The sequence below is a fragment of the Amphibalanus amphitrite genome, unplaced genomic scaffold, assembly GCF_019059575.1.
Source record: "Amphibalanus amphitrite isolate SeventyFive unplaced genomic scaffold, NRLGWU_Aamphi_draft 000420F_arrow, whole genome shotgun sequence".
Taxonomy (NCBI): Eukaryota; Metazoa; Arthropoda; class Thecostraca; order Balanomorpha; family Balanidae; genus Amphibalanus; species Amphibalanus amphitrite.
The window spans coordinates 384,808-404,696 of NW_024881914.1; the positions used below are offsets into that span (position 1 = coordinate 384,808).

Sequence of the window (19,889 nt, forward strand, 5' to 3'; positions counted from 1 at the left end):
AGGGGAACAGGTGGAGGGGTGTCGATTGTTCACATGCACAGTACACTGCTCACAGGAGTGGGGTGGACATTATGAGTCGGCCACAGTTACAACTTACAGCGCTGAGGAAATGAACGAAACGGCATTCTCTTCCTGATTTGCGAAGTGTTTGGGATAGTAACAGCGGATAAATAGTCCTGTGATAACAAGAAAACTTATCCGCTTTTACGATTCCCCCGTCAATATTAGGAGAACTAACGATCTTCTAGCAATAGTCACTAATCCATTCGTCCAATAAATTACAATTCGCTCACCTCCGCCTACCCAACACAGTCGGACGCTGAACACATTCCCCAAAAAGCCGTGTTTCTCTGTACGACAATGTATTTATTATGGACGGCCCGGCCGCCGCCGGGGCCCGTTTGCACTGAAATAGGCAGGCGGCGACCACTGGGTGGCACGCGCGGGATGAGGGATGACGCACTCGCTCCTGGCGCGGCGCCGGCTCAGAGGTAAAACACGACTGCCGCCGCGCCAGACGCGCCTGTAAAGGACGCACCGGCGACTCGACCACACATGCGCACAGACATACATACACACGGGCATATTCACACATGGGCGAGAGCAGTACATGGTATCGGTTTGCAAAAAGAGATAACGGCGACAACCGCACACACACTGTCTAAAACAACTTCACTCTGAGTGACCATCCACAGTTATCACCGGCCACCTAACTCGCACACACTCACAGGCTCACTCTCACCCACACCCGAGTGATAACTCTGGCAATGACTCGCTGTCGCGCAAATGACTACTACAATGAGTGGTGCTCGCACGCAATAAATACGCCCCTCCCGAGCACCGGCACGTGTGAGGCCCACTGGCGGCGCTCGTACCTCACAGTTCGCCCCTCCGCTGCCGCGTATATTGCTAAATGCCTGCTCCGGACGGTCCAACAGTCCAGCCCGCCGCGGTCGCTGTCCAGACGCACCTACATGTGCTTCACAGAGTGGAAGAACCAGTCGAGCTTGGTGGTCCACGCGCCGCCGTATGCCTCGTTGAACTGGTTTTGGAAGTACTGGAGTGCGTCCTTCTCGTCACTTTCCACTTGTAGCGTCTTCCGCAGGTAGTTGACGTCCTCAGCACACTGCCGGGGAGGGGGGGAGCATGTGAGGAATGAACGGTATGAACGCGCTCTTTGGCACCTACGAGGGGACTCGTGCTAATCACCGAGATGGCTGATACATACCGGGGTAAGCAGACTCATAGCGACGCGTCCGTTAAAGACTCACAGTCTGGTGCAGTGCGAGATGACGTGCAAACATACAAAGTGTTTCAAGAGCTGCTGAAATAGGCGTACATTTTCATCAGAAGGTACAGAAGCAATTCAAACCAGCAGAAGGCACAGAAGCAATTCAAACCAGCAGAACCACATTCAGTTCACCATCAATCCATGCCTCTTCATCATCGAGAAGTTCAATTGGGCAGGGCAGCTAGAATCATGGAACTGAGGACTGAGGAGCATGCAGGAAATAAAATCAAATTATTGAGTAAAAACTAAGGACGTCACACTGTGTACTGACGCTTGTCCAGCACACAAGATCCGACCACGCATCAGAATATCACCACCCACGAACTCCGCTCGCTCCGCTCTGATCCCATGTGGCACTGCCACCCACCTGCAGTTCGGTGATGCCCGTGGACAGCATCATGGTGAACAGGGTGATGAAGAGGTGGCTGTGCTTCCGCAGCGCCAGGTAGGCCTTGCCGCACAGCTCCTGGAAACTGGTCAGTCGGACAGACAGTCAGAAACGCAACCAGATGTTAGCACACATCACACTGAGGACGAAGCTTACGTATGATTCCACTGTCGCCCACCTTAAAGTAGTGTCACATCTCCAACTGAAAATACTTTCAGTCTCAACAAACTGCAATCGATAGTCACGACGTTCCAAAAAGTATAAACTACAAACTGAAAGCACATTAAAGCTAATATACCTTTCCTGTTCAAGACCCGCCTCACCAGCCCTCCCGCACCCGTAAAGACCCCGCAATTCGCTCCGTTGACCCATCAGGAGCCTCCTAACCCCTCCGAGACACCGGTGCGCCACTCACGCCTGGAAGGCCTTGCTCTTCTTGGGGTTGTCGGCGCCGCCGGCGATCACCCTCAGGAAGTCGTCCGTCAGCACGAATGGCACGCGCTCGCGACTGATACCGAACTTCTTCTTGAAGTGCCCCAGGAAGTGGCCGAAGTCTATGTGGAAGATCTGAGGGTGGGGCGGTGGAGGGCAAATAGTCAGCTACTGGGAGCGCAGCTGGCAAACTGACAATGGCTGCCTGACCACCGCGCCGGCTATTAATTACCTACCTTTGCCTACACTGCCAGCACTTAACTGTACACAGACCACCAGCCGGCTAATAATCTCCTCCATATATTTCTCAATACACATTAAGAGTTGTTGTTGTTACCCCCTCACCACACAAAAGTGTCCCATCTCACTTCCCCCCGTTCCAACAAAACCATCACCACCAGTCTCAACCCCCTTTACGCCCATCCCATCCTCCTCCAACCCGTCCCATCTCACCTGCCCGCGGTGGTTGACCATGATGTTATCCGGGTGCCTGTCTCCGATTCCCAGCACAAACGTGGCCACGCAGTAGCCGGCGCACGACCGTGTGAACGTGTCGACGGCGGCGTCATACAGGGCGCCCTGGTTCTGATCACGGATCCACTTGTGCAGCTGCGACGAGTCCACCTGGATGGCGGCCAGTTTGCTGGCCTCGCGCTGAATCCGGTACACCGTCTTGGCGTTACGCACCACCTCGATCATACCCATCTGGTGGCGAGAGGGAGGGGAGGGGAGTGAGGGAGAGCGGTGTCGGACACGAATGGAATTGAAAACATGTCCAATACAACATTTCTGACCAGCATGGCTTACAATTCGAAGCAAAGCGATTGCTTTTTTAAGTCGACACACTGACCGGTTTAACTCGGTATTTACTTATATTCAAGCATAATCCTTTTACACTAACACGATACCTAGCACGAAGCACACGATTGCCACGAAAGCTAAGTCAACAATCACCAATCACGCTGAGTAAATATGAAATGCGAGAATGTTCAATCGACCAGCACCTCTAGAAAATATGTCCACTACATTTGTTTTGATATCCGACCGGCAGCATCAACACCTATATTCTCCCGTGACCCGCTAAGTCCCTCTCGCGGCCAGTGCCCCAAAATTTATTGATTTGGGTGGGAAACGACATCCAAATGAAAATGATTTTCCACTCTCAGTCTCTCACCTCCAATTTTCAAGACCAATTTTCCACTCCCAATTCCACCAAGAAAGAGCAGGTTGCATAAATGGTTGTTTTGAATCCTCTATCTGCCACAATTAGTAGATAAATTTATGTTTTTGGTCCTTAGCCACCCTTTTTGGGCCTTATCTGACCAACAATTGTTCACTCTCATCCCCTTTTTTGTCAGCCATTTTCCCCTCTGACACCCAAGCAAAAATATAATTTTGGGACACTGCTCGCGGCCCCGATGTCCCCACGTGACCCGGGATCATACACGCGTCACCCACCATACTGCCGGTGGCGAGGCAGCTGTAGGGCATCATCCGCAGGTCGAGCCCCTCCTGGTCCCAGGTGTGGTCCATGATCTTGATCACCTGCAGGGTCAGCATGTCCTGCCGTAGGTCTGCCGGGCACCGGGGGGACGGGGGTGTCGTTGGTGGAATGAACGGTTAGGGCTGGGAAGGACGAACCAAACGAGGTTACGGTACTACAGGAAGATTTAACATTTTACAAAAACCAGCACAACAATGTTTGGATGAATCGCAACCACCTGCAAAAAACTAATAAAACTAATAAAAACTACGTCGGCTGAAAAAGTCATCGTGATTATACCATTGCATTACGTGAGATGAACAACAAAACATTGACAAACATAACATATCACACATAGCAACACAACGCCCCGCAGAATGACACCTATCGGCTACCACCCAAGTCGACCCCACCAGCCCAACCCCATACCTCCCGTGGTGCCCGCCACCGTACCGTCTCCATATTTGAAGATGATGGCGTTCTTTTCGACCTGCGCCCTGATGAGCTGGTCGTCGATATGCTGTACGGTCTGATCGGGGTTGGTCCACATGAGCCACAGCGGGCGCCGAGCCGACTCCATGATCCGAGACTCATCCACCTGGAGAGTGACGGGGTGGTAAGACGCTGGGTAGGTATGTGGTTGGTATCCGCTAAACGCTGGGCGTAGCTGGGGACGCGTGCAGTAGCCTGAGCTGTATGGTTGCAATGGGGGTTGATAAAGGATGCATTGGTCAGATTTAATGGCTCTGACTCAGAAGTCAGAACTTAGACGGGGCTTATGTTTTGGAAGAGCCTCCAGACGCATGTTGTATTTATCTGAGAATGCGTTCGTTTCGGTCAACGACTGGAGCTTATCGGTCATTGGACACTCATACCAGGATCAACAATAAAAAATGGGTTAAGAATTATAAGCACAAAACAAGGCTGATCTTGGGAGTCAATGAACTATGACAACCGGCCATCCTAGCCACTCCAGAACCAGCTGCTAGTTACAACCGTGCCACATCCCTCGTCACCCTGGACTGCCGGTGCCAGCCGTGCCAGACGACACTGTGACGTGAGCCGCGCCGTGTCTCACTCACCAGAATCTCTCCGAGCAACACCTGCGGTGATAGCGGCGACGGAATGTTCTGCAGACTCTCCAGGTAGTCAGTCTCCTTCATACGCTCACACAGGTGACGGTGGCGCTCCTGGCGGCAGGCAGGTGAAACGTGAGGAACGTATCACCCGGCGCGACGGAAAAGTAACATGGTGGAAGGCAGAGGATCGGTACTGCGTCTACTTTTTAATCCTACATCGGTATCTGACCAAGATATGCTGACAGGGCTTCATATGAACAGCTTGAGTTGATGTGAACAACTTCACATCATCAACAAACACTTCCAGCCGATTTATACGGCTGGTGTGTGCGAGGGTAAGGGGCAGTGCTTGATATGGCAGTGCAGTGTATGTGTCACTGATAATGTTTGAGGCTATGTTTGGTGTTTGGCACTGCAGGTCGACGCCCACGAGCAGTAAAAAAAAAACACCTACCTTCGGACCATCCTCCTTCCTGTCCTTGAGACTCTGTGATATCCGGAAGATCTTGTCGAGGCACTGCACTTTCTTGTTGAGCGTTTTGATGTGCTCCTTGCCGAGCCCACGGCAGAACGCCTCAAGGATGAGGTCAAACCGCTGACTCGTGCTAGCAGACTGATACTCGGTCCTGGAAAACAGCGGTAGGTGAGCAAATACGGTGACGACAGATAGGTATTTGGTTACGTATCGAGAACAGCTCTGCAGTGGGTATACATGGGCATTGAACAATCGCTGACGGTAAAAGCAAAAGCTGACGTAATTTAGCCTCCGGATTCGCTCACCGCAGGTGCCAGAAGAGGAAGTGTCCGATGTTTTTGTTTCGCAGCGCCCGGTCCAGGATGAACCTGGTCAGCTCGTTGTCCAGGTGCAGCTCGTGATGGAGCGCGTGCACCAGTTGGATCAGGTACTGGCCACGATAGAAAAACAAGTTATGCACGCGCAGTTTGGCATGCAGACACACACTAGACAGCACATATATCGCAACACAGAATAATTATATATCAGCATATTTCGAGAACCAAACTTCTAGAAAACTGCGAAGAAAATCAAGACTATCAATTCTTAGCCACATAATCTATTCACGTACTCACAAAGTCGTCTCTTCTCTCACACGTGAACAGTCACGGAGACTCACTCAGCTGTGAGAGCTTGTCGTAGTTGGGCAACAGACACCGGACTGTCTCACACTCACCTGTGAGAGCTTGTCGTCGGTGGGCAGCAGACACTGGACTGTCTCACACTCACCTGTGGGATCACACTCACCTGTGAGAGCTTGTCGGTGAGCAACAGACACCGGACTGTCTCACACTCACCTGTGAGAGCTCGTCAGTGAGCAACAGACACCGGACTGTCTCACACTCACCTGTGAGAGTTTGTCGTCGGTGAGCAGTTCGTTGAGACAGCGGACGGCGAAGTCCCGCACCTTCTGGTCCCTGTGGTTACAGCTGAGCAGCTCCAGTGCCACCTCGACGTTCACACATGGCCAGTCGCGCAGCAGAAGGTGAAACTGAGAGCCGATATTTCGGACAGTTAGATAACTGCACAATCAGGAGAGATTGCTAGCTGTGCAAGTTCCACACACGGCCAGTCGCGCAGCAGAGGGTGAAACTGCACAGGGTGACCGGTGAGCCATTGGAAGGTCTGCAACGACTTGGGAATGGGAGAGATTACATTTATACACTATTACAGTGATAATTAAGTCCTGTTTAGAAGTTCAAACATGAACTAGTGTTGAGTCAAACTATGTACTGGAATTGTGAGACCACCCTGCGATCCTGCTGTGGTCGGGATCGCCCTGTGATAACGACCAGCCGACTCTCACCCTGGCCACGTCGGTCCGCGACTCCCATTTGACGGCGTCGAGCAGCTTGGGCAGGGCGTTGGGCACCTGACTGCAGCAGTAGCGCCGGTAGCAGCTCAGCAGCTCGGCGTCCTGCATGGCGATGTCGGAGAGCGGGTCCCGGCCGGCCACCTCGCGGATCTTCTCCGAGATCAGACCGGTGATCTGCCGAGAGGGAGGTGTCAGGGCGCTGAGGACTGGGCAACAGCGCCAGACAGCACGACCCTTGGTGTTGGGCGGTTAACCCAAGGAGACATTTTATCAAAAACTTCACCAGTGATGAGCCTAGCGACCAACAAAGCCCCATCACAACCGACCAAAAAGAACCCATGATATCCCACCAGAGTGACCGCTATATTCTGCCGGCTGGTTCGGCGCCGCGTACCTTGAGTTCGGGCGGTGACCGCTCCTCAACCAGCGCCCCCAGCTCGTACACGCGCTGGTCGGACGGAAACTCGACCGGCTTCAGATACGAGGGCAGCTCCACCTCCAGCCAGGCCACGTTCTGATCCTGCACCGGGTTGGGGCCTGTCGCCGACAGGAAAAAAACGGGGTGGGGTTTAAACTAGAAAGAGGATGTGTTCATTATACAGATCAGGGATAGAACCAGCATAAAACAGCAAAAAACGTGTTAAATGACAATGCTGCGGCATTAGCTTCCACAATGACGCGATAGTCAACTCATTTCTAGTAAAAAAAAAAATATGAATGACTTTCCTAATGGAGATTAATGATAAGAGCTATATAGTTCACACATGCATTGTCCCTTCTACTCGAATCTCCGGAAACCGCCGTTGTATGTTGACTGTCGGTCCCCCGATACCCCAGTAAAAGCCGCCGTGTGCCGCTCCGTCCTTACCGACTGGCTTCAGGGGACAGAGCTTCTCGTTGGGGTAGTCCCCCTTGGAGACAGGCCAGAGGGTGAGCTTCTTTTTCCCGGAGAGCAGCTGGCGGCGGTAGTCGAACAGTGCCAGGTTCACCCAGGCCAGCAGAAAGTGCTCCTGGACAGACCACGCCAGAGAGAAAGGCTGAGCGTGAAAAGTCGGCGCACAGCCGCCAACATAATAGCAACCGACAATGACAATTGATGTTAAATTTTGCACGGGAACCATAAGAAATTGCGACATACGTTTATATTTTTTAAAACAAATAACATAAAAATGCCAAGTTTCAGTTAGGTAACAGAAATAGAACAAAGACGCCCTGACCACAACCCCCTCAATTTCCAATGCGCACTTGAGCCGTAGCCCAGGACCACCACTTGACCAGATTAAACACCTCACGCGCTAAGTTCCGCCCCCTCATCCCCAAAACCCATAACCCACCTCCTTCTTCTTCCGTTTTGACACGCCGACGACGCCCATACAGAGTCGGCCGGAGAGCGGCAGGTCCTGGACGAGAGTCTCGAACTCGATGGTTTTGTTCCAGCGCGGCACCTGGTCGCCGCTAACCGGTTGCGTCTCCTCGAGCTGACAGAGAGCCGTGGCTCCCAGGTACAGGCCGACCTTCACGTAAAACTGCGGGGAGTAGACGGGTGGGGTGGGGGGGGGGGGTAAGGCAAGTGTAAGAGCCCACGATCGGAAAGGTATGAAGTTCGCAGAATGCAGATGTCATTTGGGAGAGTTTAATTTCTGATAAAACGCATGGCGATTCGGCTAAACGTTAATGCTGATTAACCAGGCGACATTGAAAGTGATTGCCAGAGAAGCATATGGTTCACCAGCGCCCATCAAAAGTCCATAATAGGTATTAAGAAGCAACGGACCATTTTTCATCATCTGTACTACCTGGTGGCGCCATGCCCAACTGTTTCAATAATTCCCCTACAACCTTAAACTCCACACAACGCTGACCGCAAAAAACGAAACCACGTCCCCCGAAGCACCAACTCTCCTGCCCGTCCCTACCCAACCCCCTCCGCTGACTTATCTACTCACCCTGTCCACATGGGACACGTTCAGATACTGCACGCCGCACACAGTCATCCTGAACGGATCGCTGACGGTAAACAGGTCGATCGAGTCGCGCGGCGCACCCGCCTCCTGGCTGGCTCCCGCTCGACGCGCGTACATCGGCTCCAGGTGGCCGCTGACGGGTATGGCCGCAGAGACCGCCTCACGAGACAGCATCACCAGGTAGGGCTTCATGTCCTTGGCGATACACGAGCGGATGTACTGCGGGAGAGAGACCAGGGGGGGGGGGGGGCGTCAGGGGGGACGCTGACGAACTGCAGTTAAGGGCAGAGTAGTGCGGTAAGAGTGAGAGTGGAGGGTCATTACATTTTATTGTGAACAAAAAAAAAACGAATGTTAGAAATAAACTCTACCTATATGTATAACAATCATCACTAGGGATATGCGTGCATATTGCGAATAATAACGTGGGTCGCTCAATACTGTATTCTCCAGGTCGACCTTCGTCTATTTTAAGTCGCTGTACCATCTATCCTGTCGTTATCTTCCAGCCTAATGGCTGCCTCCCTTCACCCACACACGTCATGGACAGACCAGCAAGGTCTAGGACATGAGATGATATGAGGGAAATGAGCTGCGGTAAGGGACCATCTGTTACAGTACATACACCAGCCTGCCACCTCCCAGGGAAATGCGATGCAGTAAGGGACCAACTGTCGCGTCGCGGTACATCCACCGACCTCCCACCGCCCGGCCGGCGACTCCGCTCACCCTGTACTGGAACAGCGGCTTGCTGGCGGTGAAGTACATCTCCTTTCCGGCCACCTTGAGCAGGTATTTGTCGCGCTGCTGTTGCGCAGAGTGGAGGCTCTTGGTATCCGTCATTCGGTACACCTGGTTGTAGGTGCGCTGCCACACCTGACGAAGTCGGGAGGGGGGGGGGGGCGGGGGGGCTTCCATGACAAAATATCGAAACGCAAAATATCGAAGCGCAAAATATCGAACGCAAATTATCGAAAGCAAAATATCGAAGTAGCAAATTATCGAAATTGCAAAATATCGAAATCGCAAAATATCGAATTGCAAAATATCGAAATCGCAAAATATCGAAATCGCAAAATATCGAATCGCAAAATATCGAATGGCAAAATATCGAAATCGCAAAATATCGAATAGCATAATATCGAAAGCAAAATATCGAAACGCAAACCATCGAAACGCAAAATATCGAAACGCAAAATATCGAAAGACAAAATATCGAAAGACAAAATATCGAAAGACAAAATATTGAAAGACAAAATATCGAAAGACAAAATATCGAAAAGGCAAAATATCGAACGCAGAATATCGAAAAGACAAAATATCGAACGCAAAATATCGAACAGACAAAATATCGAACGCAAAATATCGAAAAGGCAATATCCAACGCAGAATATCGAAAAGGCAAAATATCGAACGCAAAATATCGAACAGACAAAATATCGAACGCAAAATATCGAACGCAAAATATCGAGAAGGCTAAATATCGAACGCAAAATATCGAAAAGACAAAATAACGAAAAATAACGAACGCAAAGTGTCGAAAAGGTAAAATATCGACTTGAAATGGCCCTCTGCGGACTCATTAGAGCTCTGTCGAACTCATCGGGCCCTCTGTTATCTGTAGGCCTCAAAGAGCAATCAGCGAGTCCATGACAGACTTGGAAAACTCTGATATTTTTTTTGTAGATCTCAGCAGTGGCGGCGGAAGGTAATTTCGGATGGAGGGTGCAAAGTTTTCTCAAGGGGCCCCTCTGGAAGTTTCGACCCCTCCCTCCCGATATTTTTAGAGTGATTATCATTGCTTTATGAAAAACGAAGATTTTGGAAAACTATCCCCAAACACACAAGTTCTGCAAAATATTTGAAATTACAGTGTACCTATCTCGAATAAAGCATAGGTAACGAAGCAAAGGCAGCTAGTTTTTATCATCTAATCTTGTTTTAGTCTAGCCACCACCCTCAGCATCTCAACCCACTTTTCTGGATCCGCAGTGGACCATTAAGGGCCCTACGAGACCTTTCTTAGAAGACCGTGTTTAAAAGCCCCAGGAATTACAGGAGTCTGCGTGAGCTCTCGGAGACCTTCGTACGGCCCACAAAGGTCGTTCTGAGTGCTCTCTGAATCTGAACTCTTTGCGGAGCCCTTAGAGGCCAGCATGTCCCCTGGCACCTGCCTGTGTTGATTTGAGACCCTCCGAGGCCGTCGTAGGGTTCTTCAGAGGCCAGCGTGGGCTCTTGAAGCCTTCGTTAGGCCCTAGAGGCCGTCAAGAGGACTCTCAGAGACCGTCACAGGGCCATCAGAGGTCAGCATGGCCCCTGACTAGGGTATATTCCATAACACAACTGACTTTGGGGGGGGGGGCTATTTGGAGCCCCCCCCCCCCTCCTATCTCCGAAGCTACTGGACCGATTTTCAAAACTCAAACGTTGTTTGATAGCAGTGGCGGATCCAGGGGAGGGCAAATAGGGCAATTGCCCTCCACAAAGGACATCATTTTTAACATTACGTCTATGGCAGTGCATGAAAAGAAACAATAAATTGTGATGGTTTGCCCCTCCCAAAACTCTGGGTTGGATCCGCCTATGTTTGATAGCCCCGGAAGATCTGTCGAGCGAAACCTAATTTCGACAGAGCTCGACAGAGCTCTAAGGAGTCCGCAGAGGACCATTTCAAGTCGATATTTTACCTTTTCGACGCTTTGCGTTCGTTATTTTGTCATTTCGATATTTTGCGTTCGATATTTTGCCTTTTCGATATTCTGCGTTCGATATTCTGCCTTTTCGGTATTTTGCGTTCGATATTTTGTCTGTTCGATATTTTGCGTTCGATATTTTGTCTTTTCGATATTCTGCGTTCGATATTTTGTCTTTTCGATATTCTGCGTTCCATATTTTGCCTTTTCGATATTTTGCCTTTCGATATTTTGTCTGTTCGATATTTTGCGTTCGATATTTTGTCTTTTCGATATTCTGCGTTCGATATTTTGCCTTTTCGATATTTTGTCATTCGATATTTTGTCTTTCGATGTTTTGTCTTTCGATATTTTGTCTTTCAATATTTTGTCTTTCGATATTTTGCGTTTCGATATTTTGCTTTCGATATTATGCTATTCGATATTTTGCGAGTTCGATATTTTGCAATTCGATATTATGCAATTCGATATTTTGCGATGTCGATATTTTGCGATGTCGATATTTTGCGGTTCGATATTTTGCGATTTCGATATTTTGCGCATTCGATATTTTGCTTTCGATATTCTGCCACTTCGATAATTTGTCTTCGATATTTTGCTATTCGATATTTTGCTTTTCGATATTTTGTCCGGAACCCGGCGGGGGGGGGGGGGGGGGGCTCAGGCGTCGGTAGGCATAGGTAATTCCGACTACAAGGGCCTCATTCGTTTGTTTATTGGGGCTTTAGGGCGGGCCGACTACTAAGGTCCTTTTGCGTTAGTGGTCTCATTTGATTTATCGAGAGGTTGTTTGACGAATATAGTAGTTCTGCGAACTGCACCTTAGCATATCTGTTTGTTGACACCTAATCCTACCCAACATTGTCCAAGCTTGTCAGGTCACCAGATAACTGATGAAAAGATAACAACAAATAACTTCAAGATCAGTTTATGTTGAGGTGAACTGTCAAGTGTCAACTGCTGAAATTTTGTTGCAAAATGGATATGTGCCGCCCATTATCAAACCCAATTTACGCGCTGGCAGCAGTAACCACTTGACAACGGAAGGTCACCGAATTACCACTCGGTTCCTCGGTCACTGACCTTAACAATGAGTCCCTCCGGGTACAGGTTGTTATACTCGTCTTTGGTGATGGTGATATCCAGTGTGGGGTTGTCCATGCCCGACACACTGACGGTCATCTCGCCTGTCGAGGAACGACGGCCGGGGTCACTCGGAGGTCAGAGCGGGTCAGAGGTCACTGAGAGGTCAGCGGTCATCCACAGGTCAGATCAGTCGCGGGAGGTTACCAAAACAAGTCACTAATATCACAACACACAATAGCCAATGGAAAGACACTACATAATTTGGTGAAATGTCAGCAGACTGCAGACGACTGCAGTAGACTACAGAGGATCACTAGGCAAAGGTATAACAAAGTAAGATGTGGGTAAATCATTCGTAAATAATGAAAGACATACTACCGTGCATATACTTCATACCATTAAATTTTACATCGTACGAATGATAAATCTCACTTCACCGCCTGCAGCAAAGTCTTCCACAAAAAGTAATATTTATTAGATCTGCCCCTGCCTTCTCCCGCCAATCTCACGGCTTTTGGCGATTTTCTCGTGCAGGTTGGGCGCCAGCTGCGGCGAGCTGTCCAGGTCGGCCGGATGCATAAACTGCAGCCGGGCGTTGGGATTCAGCTCTCGGAAGTCGATGGCCTTCTTGCAGATCCTCAGCATGCTGACGCGAAAGTCGACCACTTCCGGGTCACGCATCTCGTCCAGTTTGCGCACCTGGACGCCGATAGCACCTGCAGAGGAGCCGGCAGCCGGTCACGGTGGCGGCCGGACAGAGAGGGCTGCGGCGGCCGGTGACACTCAGCCGGGGTGTGTGTTTCCAGGGGTGTTACCGCAGTGCGAGGAGGCGCACTGGTCGTGTTAGGGCTGGATCAGGGAGCGGGAGATCGTAATCGAATATCATAGTTTAAAGTGTAAGGCATGTAGCTGTGAAAAGTAGCAATTACGTCTCAAGAAGAAATAGTCAATGATCGAACTGTAAAAGACTGTCACTGCTGAGCTTTATAAAAAATTATCACACTACATAATAATTGTCTGGCACTAGGCAATTAAGAAATTACCACAAATTGGCAATGCAAATCATCCACCAGTCAGCAGTGATAGCATTCTCCCCATCGCAACCACGCGGCGCCGTGCGGCGGCAGGGTCCACTCACTGAGCGACTGGTTGAACATCTCTTCGTCCTTGTTACCGTGCGGCTCGCGAACCTGCAGGTACGGCTCGAGCAGCCGCAGGTCACAAAAACGCCGCGTCTCATCGTAAAAGTCCTCGTGCGCGCCGTCCTGGGTGATGCCCTGGAAGATGTACTGGCTCGGCTCGCCTAGCATGTGCCCAAACGGGTACTCTTGGGCGTTCTTGGCCAGCTTCCACAGGTCATCTGTGGAGCGGCAGAGAGGGATGGGTCATATGGAGGAGGCATTGGTAAATGTAAGCGCCTGGTAGACGCTTGAGTTTTTATTTGTTTTTATTTTAGTGTTTTATGTGTTGTGCCTTTTCGCTTCATTACCGACTTTGTGTCTTTGTTTGTTTGGCGGGCGGGCGCTGCCGCGGCGGCGGCGGCGGCGGCCAGGGAGCCGCCTCGTGATTGGCTGTGGATGCAGGCGCCACGTGATCCACGTGATGACCCCGGCGGTATCACGTGACCGGGCCGACCCGGGGCGCGCGGCTGCCGGGAGCGCGCAGTCTGCATGCCTAGATGTCTTTGTACGAGTGTTCGGAGTGTTGCGCTGTCGTCGTGGGACGCGGAAGGAAGATAACCTCGGTAAGAAAAGATATGCTGACATGTTGCTGACGTTTTGCAGCGTTCACCTGCCTGAATTTATGCTTATGCTCATTTGTATTTGTTTGTCTTTAACTTATTTCCTCGGTTTGATTTGGATTTTAACGTGTATGTTTGTTTGTTATGATTCTTCCAGAAGCCGTTTCGTTCGCCTTAATAAACAAAAAGAGCAACGAGCGCGTTTCCGAGATAAATTTCGGACCTGCGGCGGCAACAGTAAAGGAGGAAAATAAACCGTTCATTTTCGCCCGCTATCATTTTAATAACCTAGAATGCATCTTTCCTATTACAAACCACATTAGCACAACAAATTTCTTGTAACAGTTAGATTCTATACAGTGGATACATACCTTTCAGCTTGAAGAGAGGCTTGTCTCGTCGAGCTACAAGTGGGATCAGGATGCCAGTTGGCATCAAGCAGTAGACAGTACTGCTATCTGGCATAAAACTGTAGCCCCATAGCTCTCCCGACGATGGAGGCATTGTGGCTTTCTATTGGACCAGTTCTCCTGAGGGCAAAACGACTGAGTAAGAGAAAAAAAAAACACCATGTGCCACAATGTCATGTTGTGATAAAGCAAAGCAGCAGTAGCTCTTGTGTGGTATAAATCCATTACATGTGTGAGCAAAACTAAACAAGATACTAGGAGAAAAATCACATGGATATCAAATCAGCAAGTTGCACAATATCAGTGGATGGTCAGGCACTGAGCAAGCATCCAAAAAGATGATTCAAAAATTGCTAGCTGCTGTCCATCGACTGGATGATTCAATGATTGTCAAGGAAAACACATTCCTAACTAAGTGGAAATTGGCTGCATAAGAAGAATTGGGACTACACGGGATGTGAAAGCTGCAACACAGTGTCCCTGTCATTTTCAACTCTAGCTATGATCACCACATTCAAAATCCTCCATTAAAACTGTGCCCCAGGATCAGGAATGAAAAAATGGGTGCAAAGTGACACTGTGTCACAGTGTTCCATTTTTCAGACTTTTTGGTGGCAAATCACACCTGATGGGGAAAATATTTTCATCCCTAAAATATGAATGACTGACTTTACTTCATCTCTGAAAAAGGTTTCATGCATTCGAACAGCCAGTTTACATGTCACTTGACAGTTGATGCACCCACATCCTTTTGTTTCACACCCTGTCAGTGTCAAGATCCCGACATGAAATCCTGGTTTATCAGTTGGCATAAAATTAGCATTACACCATTTTGCAAAAATACTTCAGTTATTTACTTTCTTTTTTCTCATCCTAGGATTTTTTTCTTCATCAGCACACCCAACCAAACTTCAATTTTAGAACATCAACACTGCTGTGTCATGATCAGTTTCCCTTCTTTAACTTGTTTGGTGATAATTTTCCCAACCATAAAAATAATATTATAACCAGTAAAATGCCTTATCATTATAGGGCAACAAACGGAGCGAGCAAGAGGGTGAGCCTTGCACATGCAAAATTGGGGGGTAACTCCAACTGACTTGTGCACGGCACCTTTCTAACCAGTCTCTAGCAATGTGCCAAATTTGAGCGCAATCGGCCTAGCCGTTCTCAAGCTCTGGAAGCAGCATCCTGAGGGCTGTTCAGGTCCCTGCAGCATAGATCTGTGCTGCGTGCGTCATACTTGGGTGACGTCAACCGCCTGGCTCCGCCCACTCTCCGCCGGCACGCCGCGGCCGAGCGTCGCTGCAGCCTATTTCAAACGCGGCGAACCGTTGCGCGGGTGGACTGCCGACTGGTGATTGTCGCTCAAATAACGTTTAAATTGCGTTCAAATGTGGTTAATAGCAATGTGCCACCGAAAAGAGTGATAATGATACCCAAAAAACAACATACAAACCGCTTACAATAAGAAATATCGGACGGTAAACTTTAATCCGCGCCACTTTCGCCTCCTGCAGCACCGAATTTCGTGCTGCAGGAAAACGAAGCATGCTTCAGTAGGTGACGTCACACAGCCGGTGACGCAGTGGTGTGGGCGGGACTAACGGGCGACGAAGTCCTCACTGCGCATGCGTGCTGCAGCATATTTCATTTTGGCTGCGCAGCCGAACAGCCCTCTGCACGTGCGCATGAGCAAAATGGGTCCCAACTGACTTTGATTGATGTTAATACATGATACACAATATGATACATATCACCAGTAGCCATACTGGTTTTTTAAGGATTCAATACTCTTGCAATTTACAACCCATTGTGGCAGCTTATTCCATATATTTACTATTCTTGCCGAAAAGAACATTGACCTTTTCTCGCTCTTAAACCTCCCCTTCGAGTTTCCGGTTGTGTCCACAAGTCAGTAGGCGGAACTATGGTCATGAGTACCCAAATATAGGAACGTTCCCATTTTTGGGAACGGAGTTCCCAAATATGGGAACGGGCGTTCCCATTTATGAGAACGGAAGGCAATTTTTCGGCCGTTCGCCCACTAAAACTCAAAAGTGCATCACGTCTCAAAAAAGTGCACGCTGATTTAAGTATCTACTAAATTTCCATAAAGTTATCTTTAATCTGACCGTGGAACAAGGAAATTGACCGTGGAATGATATTTTTAATGATTTTTTAAAAATGACAGAATGGTGGAAATATGGGTTATACGACATTTAACATGCAATTTTAAGGAAAATGAAGCATTTTTTACATTTTGAGGTCAAGTATAATAATTTTCGCCTGGTTATGAAGTTTCATTCTAGCGACACCAGATGCTGACATATGCAAGCGAACACGCGGACAGTCCCGAGGTAATATTGTTGACTTTTGGTGTCGGGGCGATCGACCGCGTGGAACGTCAGTGATTTTACCGAACTACTGTTGTAAACTCAGTTTCAGTGGTTTAAAATCATTCAGCTGTATTTTATCAGCCCTGAAAGACATATTTTATTTGGATGCTAGCTGTTTAGCGTTGTTTTATAAGCAGCGTCATGAGCGTGGTTTTTGTCTTCGGCGTTTCTAAGCATGATCGTTTGGTGGGAATTTCTCTGATATAGGTCGCTCTGTGTGGCTTATTTATAATTTTTATGCTGATTTCGATCATTCCTCGTGCCCATCCTACCAGGCCTTTTGCCACTTACACTCATTAAGAAAGGAAAAAACTAGATTTTCATTGGGACTAGGTGTTTTGAGGGTGTAACATATTCAGCGTTCCCATTTTTGGATACTTCTTGTGCTCTTCAACTCTCGGTGATTAGCAGACAGGTGCTTGACATGTCTCCACCCTCGGCGCGGACGGTGGATATAGGTATGGAAGACCTTGTTGAACATTGCTGAGCGTTGTGGATTACGTAATCCTGCAGAGGGGGGCGTGCCCGCTGCGAGATCGACGGGAATAAAAGCGCAGAAGACCGGGCGAAACATGCAACGGTCTTGCCGGAAAGGTCATCTGATGATTGTTGCGTTAATAATAATTTGCGGCGTTGGACGTGATGCTTGTTAATGAAAAGAGCCCCTGAAAGGCGTCGGTGAAATCGTTCCCAATTTTGGGTACGCCGTTCCCATAATAAGGAACGCTTGCAGCGCCAGTGTACGAGAGCGTTCCCAAATTTGGGCTCGCGGCCCGGGTGATGGACTGCTTTAGAAATAGGGGAACGATTTGTAACTACGATGGGCCTTACAATATCAAACTCTTTCCCAACAATATTGAGACAACTATCAGGCGGTTCACGATCGTTTTATATTTTTTGGACGTCATTTAACGGTTCTTTTTTTTGTTTTAAATAATGCCTACATGGCGTTCCCATATTTGGGTCTATCGTTCCCAAACATGGGAACGAAAATGCGTTCCCGAAAATGGGTACGCTTGACCATAGTTCCGCCTACTGAAGTCCTGTGTCTGTGTGCCAATGTCTGAACTCTGAAGCTCAATGAAATAACTGATATAGGTAAGTAGAATTGTCAATTGATAAATTTAAAAAACTATTAACTTAGAAAAGGAGCAGTGTTTACCGAGAAAGCAGCCTCAAACGTTCAAGTCTTGCAAAACAACTCAGATTCGGCAGGACTAAAAAATGATCACAGCTTGCAAACAACTCGTATCCATCTCCATCAATAAGTTGGGGCCTGTTCCAGCGCCTCCAGAAACCTCCAGAAAGCTCCAGAAAGCTCTAGAATCCTCCAGAGAGCGTTCCAGCGCCTCCAGAAAGCTCCAGAAAGCTCTCGCCAAAGCTCCAGAAACCTCCAGTAGCCTCCAGAGAGTTGAGAGGTCCAAATTTCTCTGGAGGCTCTGGTCTACAATTATGGTGCACATGTGACAATCGCGAATGTAAGCAAAGGACTTTTGACTGATTATTTTACAACTTGAATGTAAAGAAAATAACATTGCTATAATTTTGTTAATCTTTCTTAATAAAATTGAAAATAAATTTTGTGTTTCAAGAGAGAACAATCGTCATTCTTTTGGTATATGTGATGCCAATCTCCAGAAATCTCCAGATTGCGTTCCAGCGCCTCCAGTGAAACCTCTGGTAGAGCCTCCAGTCAAGAATTTCTACTGGAGGCGCTGGAACAGGCCCTTGGTTTTAAAGTTTCACCAAACAAACTCTATAGATGGTCTTGGAACAAACTGGAAAACGCACTTCACTTGTATTCTTATACGCAAGATACGCACTAATTAAAATTGAATGCGAAAATGTAAAAAGGTGAAAAGTGAAAAATGGTGCAAGTCGTTTTTAAGGTCTGCCAAATTGATTGCTTCCTAGCCATAAAATATGGAAGCAATAAAACTAATGACGTAAAATGGTTCAAAGTATATAAAATGCGACCACTAAATAATAAAAACGGTTAAAAATAATTGCTCAAAGGCAACAACTGTTAAAAACAACAACAATTCCCTTTTATAAGAAATTTTGTCCAAATGGATGAATGGGTGGCTATAGGCCCGGGTGCCCCATAGCCACCCATTCTCTTTCCATTTTATATTGAGAGGGGGGAAGAATATATCAGTTTTCTGTGAAACATTAGTAGCCGGCATGTTTAGTGTCAAACTCAATACATTTAGATCTAATTTTTGTCTGTTTATCATCACATTTCAATTTACCACTTTTCACCTTCAGGTCCGTGAGGGCGAAGTAGTGAAAAAAGATCTCCTTCAAGCATGGGGACAGGAGAAATCTTGAATTGAAACCACATAAGTAATGAATGCTTATCTGTCGAAGACGTGGTACTCATTCGCGCTGCGAGTAATCACTGGTTCGCCACGCTTCAACCCCCTCCATATAGGTGCGCGGCCACCGCTGGTGTTGTGTTGTTGGACCTGAGGAGGGGTGTAGTGTTGAGCCTCAAGCTCCACATCACTTAATGGCTGCGCTGCAGCTCCCTGTGTTGTGACCTGAGGAGGGGTGTAGTGTTGGACCTCAACGGTGACTCAGTGTGTTGCCTCCCTCAGGTGTGTTGGCCTCTCAGCAACGGGCTGTGAATAAACAAGCTAGGGCAGACGACTTCTTTACAAATGCTAATGGGCTAAGCCTATTAGCATTCATTACTTACCTGGTTTCAATAAACCCAATTATAATTATTGGGTTTTATTTACCCTTTCCCCAAGATTTAGGAGAGGGGGCTGATACTGATTATCATTTATCACTAACTGGTCATCCTTTGCACACAAGTTGAACTTAACTGTTTATTAATAACGGATCTACTCCCGTTCTATCTAAGTTATACCTACCTATGCATAGATAGCTAAGTGCAGGGCATCGTTCGAAGAGGTCTTAGGCGTTCCGTTTTTTTCACCGGTCAAATTTGAAATATTGGGAGAAAAGGCCTTGTTGCCACCCCGGGCCCTTTCAACGACTTGTGCATGTCAACCTAACCTAAAGTAACCGTCCCACCAGCCCTGCTGCTAACCAGCTGGTCAGAGAGTCAGAGACCAATGATGCCCAG

The 19,889-nt window shown here is 48.3% G+C and overlaps 1 protein-coding gene across 6 annotated transcripts; it reads right to left on the reverse strand.

Moving 5' to 3' along the window:
• Nucleotides 1-345: 345 nt before the first annotated feature.
• Nucleotides 346-18,719, reverse strand: LOC122391064 (phosphatidylinositol 4,5-bisphosphate 3-kinase catalytic subunit alpha isoform-like). Of its 6 annotated transcripts, XM_043384614.1 has the most exons (22): nucleotides 18,529-18,719; nucleotides 17,958-18,069; nucleotides 14,358-14,516; nucleotides 13,384-13,605; nucleotides 12,755-12,961; nucleotides 12,243-12,346; nucleotides 9,196-9,342; nucleotides 8,449-8,685; nucleotides 7,837-8,028; nucleotides 7,371-7,512; nucleotides 6,897-7,039; nucleotides 6,494-6,676; nucleotides 6,035-6,178; nucleotides 5,454-5,578; nucleotides 5,128-5,299; nucleotides 4,677-4,784; nucleotides 4,048-4,192; nucleotides 3,570-3,685; nucleotides 2,565-2,816; nucleotides 2,095-2,246; nucleotides 1,659-1,764; nucleotides 346-1,126 (listed from the first exon to the last, which is right to left on the reverse strand). In XM_043384614.1, exons 3-22 carry the CDS (start codon nucleotides 14,488-14,490, stop codon nucleotides 971-973), a joined length of 3,186 nt encoding a protein of 1,061 aa, XP_043240549.1. In that variant the 5' UTR covers nucleotides 14,491-14,516; nucleotides 17,958-18,069; nucleotides 18,529-18,719; the 3' UTR covers nucleotides 346-970. The 6 variants fall into 6 exon arrangements, with proteins under 6 accessions (XP_043240549.1, XP_043240545.1, XP_043240544.1 ...); XM_043384610.1 differs by lacking the exon at nucleotides 17,958-18,069 and having other exon boundaries at nucleotides 18,542-18,702; XM_043384609.1 differs by lacking the exon at nucleotides 17,958-18,069 and having other exon boundaries at nucleotides 18,587-18,691.
• Between the last annotated feature and the right edge of the window lie 1,170 nt (nucleotides 18,720-19,889).

Excerpts from the sequence above, each read along its gene's own strand:
- LOC122391064 (XM_043384614.1), bottom strand. The coding sequence starts at position 14,490 with ATGCCTCCATCGTCGGGAGAGCTATGGGGCTACAGTTTTATGCCAGAT. Across the intron at positions 13,606-14,357 it reads GCCTCTCTTCAAGCTGAAAG|ATGACCTGTGGAAGCTGGCC; the intron begins GTATGTATCCAC and ends GCCGCTCCACAG. Across the intron at positions 8,029-8,448 it reads ACGTGTCCCATGTGGACAGG|TTTTACGTGAAGGTCGGCCT; the intron begins GTGAGTAGATAA and ends TACTCCCCGCAG.